The sequence below is a fragment of the Miscanthus floridulus genome, chromosome 7 (genome assembly GCF_019320115.1).
Source record: "Miscanthus floridulus cultivar M001 chromosome 7, ASM1932011v1, whole genome shotgun sequence".
NCBI classification, from domain to species: Eukaryota; Viridiplantae; Streptophyta; class Magnoliopsida; order Poales; family Poaceae; genus Miscanthus; species Miscanthus floridulus.
In genome coordinates, this window is record NC_089586.1 from 80,552,864 (window position 1) to 80,563,331 (window position 10,468).

Below are 10,468 nucleotides of genomic sequence, written 5' to 3' on the forward strand. Positions count from 1 at the left end.
TAGGACTTAATTATTGAAAGAAATTTAGAATTAGCCCAATTTACCTCTTCCCTCTTGGGCATCTTGATCATTTCATTTTTCACATATCTCTTGTAAACAATCAAATGCATCTCTCGAGTGCTTATTTCTTTAAGTTTAGGGTCTATTTGATACCAAGAACTAATTTTTAAGGGGATATAATTACCGAAAGACATCACATTAATTGGTAGATCGTGTCATTTACCATAACTTATCCTCAGCATGCCATGGCGATAGCCTATTAGTAATTATTATTACCATGAGATACAAAGGGAAATCAATGTCATACATATATGCACCTTGCTGTATTAGACATGATTAATTCTCGATCTTCATAAGTTGGCAGCACAAAGAAAAAGAGTAAAATCTGAAATACATCAAAGCACATGGAAAATTTATGCTACACAATACCACAAATTTTATTTATGGAGGAGAACATGATTTGCTGACTCTGGTTGATCCTTAGCTTGTTTTGCCCATGTCCGCCGTCTCGTCTGACCCTGAGAATTTCACTTATAACATTCTGATTCTGAAACAGACATCCATAACAATATCATAAAAAAGAATAGCAGCGAAGGAAGCGCCACGTGGACACGTCAGGGCATTAGCAGGGGTATATATGGTATAGAGCACTATAGCAGAGCGAGAGCTGACTTGGCACGCAGGCTCTCTAGCATGCATCCCACAGGGACCCCTGGGTGCCCTCGGAACCGTCGCTGCCATCCGGGCCCCACTTGGGTGGGTCCAGCAGCATGGCCTCTGCCATCTCGGTCCACAGCCTGGGCGACGCGAGGTCGTCGTCAAACTCGTCGCCCACGGCCAGGTCAAGGCGGCTGGCACTGGCAGCAGAGGACCCTGCCGGGCTCGGCGTTGGCAGCAGTGCCAACAAGCGCCGGCTCACGGCGCACGCGCTCGGCCGCCTCAGCCGCGGCGGCTCGGATGTCGGCCGGGTCGGTGCTGGCCGGGCGGGGCAGCCACCCCGCGGAGCCCGGGAAGTTGAGCTGCGCGTCCCGCGGGCCGCGCAGGCACAGCGCCGCCACGTCGTGCGCCACGGCCGCGGCCTCCGCGGAGTCGAAGCTGCCGAGCCAGACGCGGACCTTGGTGCCCGGCTGACGGATCTCCGACACCCACTTGCCCCACTTCCGCCGCCTCACGCCTCGGTACTGCGGGGAGCTCGCAGCCGCGGCGGCGGCCGCCGGAGCGGCCGGCTGCTGGTGGTGGTTCTCCATGGCTGATCGATCGAAGCGCTCACAATGTGGTAATAATGCGCGGATGATGATGAGAGGAGAAGGTAGCTAGAGCTTCGCTCCGGTGGTGCAAGTGCAGTGCGGGTTCGCGGGTGATCACGGCGCTCTTATATAGTAGGCGCCAGCGCCACCGGGTAGTGATGGATCGGAGTGGCTGTTCGTGCATGGAAATGCCAGAAAAATAAGCTGCCGCCATGCGAAACTATTTGGTGGCCATTACTGATCTGTCATGGTGAAATGCTGTGCTAGTAATTGATAGGGTTGAGAGGACAGGACGCAGCCAGTGGCAGTGGGTGATCACTGACGATTCATTCGTCACACGTGTACATTGATGCTCCGGGCATATAAACTATAGATAGATTTTTTGGTGCAGTAGATAGACAGATAAATTCATAGATAGATAGAGATACGGATAGATACATTTTTTCTTGATAGCTCGGCGGCAAAGATGAGACGACTATGTGGAATCTTGAACATCGGGCCTGTTCGGCTGAGCCGGTTGAAGCTGTTTTGTTGTGAGAGAAAAATATTGTAAGCCGATTGATAAGTTCAAACGAACACGACCGTCGATTGGGAAATTGACTGCAAAATTCACCTTAGAATTGACTGCAAAATTCACCTTAGATGCTGCAGGTGTAACCAAGTCCGCCATAGTGTGTGATTGGCACAGCACCGGAGACGTCCCAACTGAGGCCCGTACGAAAGGCCTTATTCCATCCGGTACCTACACCCACATCACCTGCGTCGTACAAATGCTCCCCTGAATCTAACACAAGGAACCTTTTGTCATCATCAATTGCATGAAAACGATCTCGCAACTGCAAGCGTTCTAGTGGTTCCAATAATGACTATGAGGTACGTACAAACACTAGTACACAAATAAGCTTTACTCTCGGTTGGAAAATCCCTTCAGTCCTAGTTTTCTAACCCCCTTCAGTCATAGTTTTCTAACCCTTGGATAATATCTATTATGTCTTGGTACTCTGTTTGCTCTTTTCTTAACGAGTCTAAGATGCTCAAACGACTATTGGCCATATCGATGACCATTAATATCCAGTGATTGCTGCATATGTTTTTATACACAAATATGATCGACATTAATTAGAGTCAATATATATATATATATATATATATATATATATATATATATATATATATATATATATATGGGAGATAGCTTAGCTAGTAAGCAAATAATTGAATAAATGTCCATATGAATCGACATTAATTATTTAACACTCACTTGAAGTTGTAGGGGAAGAGTATGTCCTTGTTTTGTTGGTTCACTAAGAACCTCATGAGATTTTTCTCGAGTTTAGCTTTCCATTAAGGCGGGGGATTAGGGTGTTTGAATATGACATTTGGATCAACGAAACCAACATTATTATCTTCTCTTTCAGAGTTCTGCCATCTCATATCTGCATATATAAAAATATAGTGTGAGGATATATAATTTATATATATACATGTAGCTTTATATATATACACTTTAATAGTAGAAAATAATCACACTTACAGACAATAGCAGCTAATGAGACTTTTGTCGAGAGAGTCCAGGTGATATAGTTGGTGTAATTCTAAAAACTCGACATATATAACGTCATCGCCACGGAAGTAAGTGTTGGTTTCTAACTCTGACAGAAACAAAGGTCTCTCTCCAGTTCACACGCCGTCATGTACCACTTGTTTAGCAGGTACATTTGCGTACCCAGTTCACCTAAGGCCTTAGGGTTGTATAGACTCTTTCCATGTTCAAATTTCTTTTAAGGATCCACTTTCGGAGCAGATGGTCCTTCAGCGAGCACTTGAGCAAGGTCCAAACTAGTATCCACATAAAACCGAACTAGGTCCTCAAAATCGACGTCCAGTAAGTCTAAGTTTGAACCATATTCATTACGAATGACAAGAGGGGGGACTGATTGTTGCGATTGTTGTCCGAGTTGTGCAACACCTTTCCCTGCTCTAGTCTTTTTCTGTGCCACCTCAAATGACTTAGTGAGAGAGCGGTCGTAGTTCGATTTTGGTAGAGTCTTTTGAGATTCCTGCTTTTTCTGGTCCACCTTCTTTCTTAGAAGATCTGGAGGTAGGTAGAAGTACGGTTTCTCCGGGTTCTCCCTCGCTTCTCGTTGCTTTCTTACTTTTTCAAAGAAACGGTTCATATCTTTTTGTACTGCAACATTTAATTCCTTTTCACTTTTCTCATAAGACAGTTTTTGGGGAATAACTGGATTAGAGGAGGCTTTCTTCTTTGTCGGCTGGTGGGCCAATGGCTTTGTTTGTGGGGTGGACCTCTTAGGAGCTGGCTGCTTCTTAGTCATCAAGGGAGGCGGGGCAGCCGTTGGAGACCTCCTTGGAGGCGTTGGAGACCTCCTTGGAGGTGGCGGCGGTGGCGGCGTTGCATAATCATTGCCCGGAGCACTATGATGATCTGGAGATTGAATAATTGGACTTAGGTTGGCGGATGCCCTGCTGTGTGAGTATAAAAAAAGAATAATTAGGTATAAGAAATTGTTATTATTAATCATGCATGTCAATAAAAAAATAGTGAAAAAAATATTTCGTTCACTTTTGTCTGCACCTATTGTCTGCAGTTGAGGAAGCGGCGGTGGACTAGAGACCCCAAGAATAATGATGTAGTGCTTGCGCCATAGTATGAATGTCTTCTCTGCTTCTCCTAGAGTCTTCTCCCCATCACCTCCTGGAATGTCAAGAGCCAGATCACTAAAACCTTTGTTAACTCTATCCACTGAGACGCTAACATATCCAGGTGGTATTATTGCCCTATGGATTCTTGGTGTCTTGGTAGGATCTGGAGGAGAAAAACACCGAGAGCCACCATGATTGTGGCATTCTCTTTTGGAATATGTAGCTCACATGATGTAAACGGTGCAGTGATGTCATCCATGGGGAAACATAGCATTGCGTCATCTTAATTTGGCAACTCCGTGGAAGCGCAGCTGCTTTTTAACTGATCAGGGGGGCTAATATTAATGTTGATTCCTGGATCTGATGCCTGCCTTTGAGCACTCATTGCTATTTGCACTTGCTTTATGATTTCGTCCTGCATTCTAGCTTGCATGTCTTTTTCGCGCTCCTGTGCTTGAAGCAACGCCTCCCATGACTCACGAACATATTCCTCCAACCTACTAATCTGCGCTGCTTCCTCATCCTTCCTTCTCTACCGACTTCTGTAGGTATCTCTGTCGTTAGGGAAACCATGCTCCCAAGAAATGTTCCGTCCTACACCTCTCGTTCGGCCACTGTGTTCAGCAGTCTCGATGGCATACGTCAGTTCATCCTTCTCTCTATTAGGTCTAAACGCACCAATAGCTTTATCTTGTAGAGCATAAGAAAATCTTTGTGTTGCTCTTTCAAGTTTTGGGCCATGAACCAGCTTCCCGGTCTCTAGGCCCAGTCTTCCCCCATGAGCGAAAAACCAATTCTTCACGCGTTCGGGCCCAATTGAGTGATTCTGGTGTGATACCCTTAGCAAGAATGTCCGCTTCCATTTTTCCCACTTGGGAATGGCAGTCGCGTAGCCACCTAATCCTATGCCATGGTGGTATACCTTCTGTCGGGCATTCTCTTGGTTCCTTCTCACCCGTTCCTCACCCTCTTCCGATGTCTTGTACTATACAAAATCATTCCAGTAGGGCCTCAACTTCGCGAGCGGGCCCCTAGTATTGAGATTGAGCGTTAGGTTCTTCTTGACTGTATTTCATGTATAGGGATTTCTTCCAAGTTTGGAATTGTGTGGCCATCTTCTTCATAGCCCACTTTCGAACTAGCTCCTTTAATTCATCATCGTTGATATCATCATAATCATCCGCTTGCAACGTGAAATGTTGAAGGATATCATCCCAAATTAAATTCTTATCAAGATCAGAGACAAAACTAACATGAGGCTCGTTGATCTTTTGCTTCCATTCACGGGCACTGATTGGAAGTCTATCCCTTACAAGGTACCCACAGTGTTGCAGAATTTCCTTACATGTGGACCAAGTGGTTCGCCTATCTCGATATTGAATTCCAATATTATGTAGCGCCCCTCCAATGGACTTTTTTCGGGCCTCGAATATTTTTGCTTTTTGCCATTGTGGTCGTCGATCCAGAGGGCTACGTATAAAAAAGAATAAATAAATATCATATGTACACATAATAGATGATAGATATTCAAATATATATGTATATAATATTCAAATATATATATAAATATATATACCTCGCCAGTATTTTCTTGCACAATATTTTCTTGATTATTTTCAAGAGCCAGGTATTGACTTCCGTCATCTACATCCTGCTGGTCACCATCGGCAAATTGAGTGCTGGTGTTGATAATATCCATCATTTCTTCATCCATGTTGTCTCTCGGGGCAGCCATCTAGCTTTTACACCACTAGATATATCTATAAAAAATAAAAACCATATATCTATAAAATGGATCCGAGTCATGTGCTTAAAATTAATTAAATAACTACTCTCGAAATTCAAGTCTCTAAAGCATAACTTTGATTTCTTATTTTCTAGAAATATTTATTGGCAAGTGATATATATAACAAATTTAGATATATAACAATATAAATTAATTATATAACCCTATTTTTTATGGTTTTCTTTAGGTTACATACAACGCGCCCCCTAATAATTTCTACATGGTTGGATGCAACAAAAATAGTGCGCTGCATCAAAAAGTGAGGAGATGGGAAAAAATATGAGAAAATCCAGATACGATGCGCACGTTTTTTTGGTATTATCTACGAAAAGGTGGATAAAGAAGAACAAGCGTCGCAACAGAAGTTTGAACACTTCTCCCTCCTTTAGCATTGTCGTCTACTCGTCTTGTTCACCATAGTCCACTCCTCGGCCCTTAATTTGCTTGCCTTGGCCACCAACACGAGAAGCACCGGCACGCGAAAGAAAAGAGCTGCTGGACCCCGGCCAAGTTTTGGGCTCTGTTTTAGGCTTGGGTTTGCAGCCAGCCTAGGTTTGCCGCAATAGAAACGGTGTCGGTCGCTTGGGGGAGTTGAGACTTGTGGAGGCCTGGGATCATGAAGTTGGACTACATTTTCGATGCTCATTTCCGACGTTCGGGGCATGCTATGACTACGGCCATGGCGCAACAGGCACAAGAGCTGGCTCAATGGCTCAGCGCAAAATCGCGCAACAAAAATCGAAGAGCCATATCCCATTATAAGATTGCCGACACGAGGGCTCGACACACGCATCCATCCGATTACAAAAGGGGTAATAAGAAGAAAAGGCAGTCACCGTGGCGACGATGCGGCTGGATAGCCGGAGACGAGAGCCACAGAGGCGCGTGCGCTCTTCTGTGTGGATGAGGACGAGCGAGGTGGCGGCGGTGTCATCGGAGACCACTCCCAACCTGGACACGGCAGTGGCGGCGAGCTTGCGCTTGAGGGAGTAGTTCCAGTGGTTCTTAACAGCGTTGTCGGTGCGGTCGGGGAGGAGGCGCGCGATGGTGGCCCAGCGATTGCCGAGCCGCGTGTGGGTGTGGACGATGGTGGCATCCTCCTCGGGCATGAAGGGCCAGTGCTCCAGTGAGGAAGAGCGAGGTGGGCCAGGGACGAGGACAACGTGTGGTCCTGCGAGGACGAGCGAGGTGCACGGGCCAGGGATGAGCGACACAAGCTGCGGCGACGATGGACGAGGATGAGCGAGGCGTGCGCTGGCCGGCCAAAGAAGAAGCGCACGTGCACGTGGGGCCTGTGACAAAGCGTGCGCGCGTGATGAGGTGAGGCTAGGGTGGTCGCCTAGGGGCGGCGGCGCTGCTGGATCGGATCTGGTGGAGAAGATAAGGCGACTGCGTGGCTTGGCGGCTACTAGATCCTGTTGGAGAAGAAGGCGCACTATGAGTTGAGGCAGAGATGACGACAAATGGCGTGGGGACGGCGGTGAAGATCGAAGTGAAGTGTGGCGACGGTGGCGCGGCCGGGCCTAGATCGATCGGGCGGCGGAGACAGAGAGGAAGAGAACTAGAGAAGGGAGAAGGGTGTGGTTTATAAAGGGGGGGCCTTTAGTCCTGGATGAATCCAGGGCCCGGGACTAAAGGTTCTTTAGTCCCAGGTGATGGTTAGAACCGGGACTAAAGGTATGACCTTTAGTCCCGGGTGTAGCCACGGCCCGGGAGTAAAGGGAATTTTGGCGGGCCGCGAAAACGCAGGCCATCTTGTGTCCCGGGTGGTTATCCATCCGGGAGTAAAGGTGGGCTGCAGTTTGGCTTCTCACTAGTTTTAAGCTCCATTTGTTTTTTTATATATTTCTTTCTATAAAATGTTAAAGTCTTGTTAATTGCACAGTAAATTAAATACAAGGCATAAAATTGTTTTAAAAGAATATGGATTTACTTTTGCTTTATTGCACATAGGAAAATTGTGTGCCCTAAAGTTTTTTGTTTTTTCTTATAAATATTGAAACATAATGTCATTAATAATTACTATTTCATTAATGCAAAAATGTAGTGTTTAATTTAAATCATCAAAACTTTTATTTTTGATTGGAAATTTGTTTTCACATCATTTTAACGTAAATCTTTTCATTTTTTCATCACTCATTGTCCAGAAGTGACATGGAAATCCCACCATCAAACACAAATTTAATCTGAACATAGAAAAAAAGGAAACACCTAATAAACATCTCTGAATTCATAATTATTATATAATACCTCTAATACACACTATTAAACATCACTATATGTATCAAGCGAGCACAGTAGTGAACTTCTTAACGTATATCCCTTGGTTATGATCGCGCCGTAACCATGGAGTGTCCTCATCATTTAGCTGGATGCTTGGGTCTTTGTTCATTGTGAAGGGTGGAATTCGGTCATCCTTTTCATAATCTTCTGATATGTCTAACTTGTCTTCAATTCCGATGATATTTCTTTTCCCTAAAAGAACTATATGGCGCTTTGGCTCATTGATTAGGTCATTGTTGTTTTTCCCTCTCTTCGGTTTTGTAGACATGTCCTTGACATAGAACAACTGATTCACATCCTTGGCAAGGACGAATGGTTCGTCTTTGTACCCAATATTGTTGAGGTCCATGGTTGTCATTCCATACTGGTTGTCGACTACTACCCCGCCTCCGGTCGCCTTTACCCATTGGCACTTGAACAAAGGTACCTTAAAAGTAGGTGCATAGTTTCATTCCCATATCTCCTCTATGTGGCCATAATATGTTTGCTTATTTCCATTAGGGTCGGTGGCATCTATACGAACACCACTATTTTGGTTGATGCTCCTTTTATCTTGGGCTACTGTGTAAAATGTATTCCCATTTATCTCATACCCTTTGTATGTGAGGATATGCCACGATGGCTGCTTAGCCAACAAATACAGTTGCTCATCAATACTCTCATCACCCTGACATTCTTTTCGCAACCAGTCGCTGAAAGTTTCCATGTGCTAACGCATAATCCAAGCTTCAGACTTCCCTAAAAACTCGGATCGGAGCAACTCTTTATGTGTCTCGATATACGGATCCACCAAGGAGGAGTTTTGCAGACTGTGTAGTGTGCTTTATTAAAATAATTGTCCCATGTACCAATATATGATTTCTTCCCTAGTGTCCCCTTTCCACTTAGTCTCCCCTCGTGTCGCGATTTAGGAACACCAATTAGGTCAAGGTCGAGAATAAAGTCAACACAAAACTCAATGACCTCCTCTGTTCCATAGCCCTTAGCGATGCTTCCTTCTGGCCGAGCATGGTTGTGAACATATTTCTTTAGGACTCCCATGAACCTCTCAAAGGGAAACATATTGTGCAGGAACACAAGACCGAGAATGCTAATCTCCTTGACCAGGTGAACTAGGAGGTGTGTCATGATATTAAAGAAGGAAGGAGGGAACACCAACTCAAAGCTGACAAGACATTGAACCACATCATTCTGTAGTTTAGCTAGATCTATTGGATCAATTGCCTTATGAGAAATTGCATTGAGGAATGCACATAGCTTCACGATGGCTAGACATACATTTGGAGGTAGAATTCCTCTTAATGCAACTAGAAGCAATTGCGTTATGAGCACATGGCAGTCATGGAACTTTAAGTTTAGGAATTTCTTCTCTGGCACATTTATTATACCCTTTATATTCGAGGAGAATCCAGATGGTACCTTCATGCTTGCTAGGCATTCAAACATGCTTTCCTTCTCTTCTTTGCTAAGAGTGTAGCTAGCAGGACTTAAGTAATGGCGTCCATCATCTGTCTTCTCTAGATGTAGGTTGTCTCGTTCTTTCAAACACCGTAGGTCCTGTCGTGCTTCAAGTGTGTCCTTAGGCTTCCCATACACACCCATGAAGCCTAGCAGGTTCATACAAAGATTCTTCATCAGGTGCATCACGTCGATCGCGTTACAGACCTCTAGGACTTACCAATAGGGTAGCTCCCAAAATATGGACTTCTTCTTCCACATGGGTGCGTGACCGTCGGCATCGTTCAGAACAGGTTCGCTGCCATGTGCCTTTCCAAATACTACTTTCACATCCTTGACCATATTGAGTACATCCTCACCAGTTTGGTTGCCCGACTTGGTCTGGTGGTTTGCCTTACCTTTAAAATGCTTGCCTTTTTTCTTAGGGGGTGATTCGTAGGAAGAAATCAATGATGGCCAAGGTACACGACCTTTCAACATTTTTTCAAGAATATACCTTTAATGTCATCGAAACAGTGCGTGCATGTATTATATCCCTTGTTTGATTGTCCTAAAAGATTACTTAGAGCAGGCCAATCATTGATTGTTACAAACAACAATGCTCGTAGGTCAAAGTGTTCCTGTTTGTGCTCATCCCACACACGTACACCTGGTCTGTTCCACAAAAGTAGAAGTTCTTCAACTAGTGGCCTCAGGTACACATCGATGTCGTTGCTAGGTTGCCTTGGGCCTTGGATGAGCACTAGCATCATAATAAACTTACGCTTCATGCATAACCAGGGAGGAAGGTTGTAGATACATAGAGTAACAGGCCAAGTGCTATGACTACTGCTCTGCTCCCCGAAAGGATTCATACCATCCGTACTTAAAGCAAACCTTAAGTTTCTTGCGTCATTTGCAAACTCTGGGAATTCTCTATCGATTGCTCTCCACTGGGACCCATCAGCAGGGTGTCTCAACATATTGTCTACCTTACGGTCTTCTTTGTGCCATCGCAACAACTTTGCATGATCTTTGTTTCTGAACAGAC

The 10,468-nt window shown here is 44.8% G+C and overlaps 1 protein-coding gene and 1 pseudogene across 1 annotated transcript; both read right to left on the minus strand.

Annotated features, from left to right (window-relative positions):
• Positions 1 to 318: 318 nt before the first annotated feature.
• Positions 319 to 1,318, minus strand: LOC136463564 (dehydration-responsive element-binding protein 1F-like; annotated as a pseudogene).
• Positions 1,319 to 6,410: 5,092 nt separating this feature from the next.
• On the minus strand, positions 6,411 to 6,806 carry LOC136465722 (transcription factor MYB1-like). The gene has a single exon (XM_066464345.1). It carries the CDS (start codon positions 6,804 to 6,806, stop codon positions 6,411 to 6,413), a length of 396 nt encoding a protein of 131 aa, XP_066320442.1.
• Between the last annotated feature and the right edge of the window lie 3,662 nt (positions 6,807 to 10,468).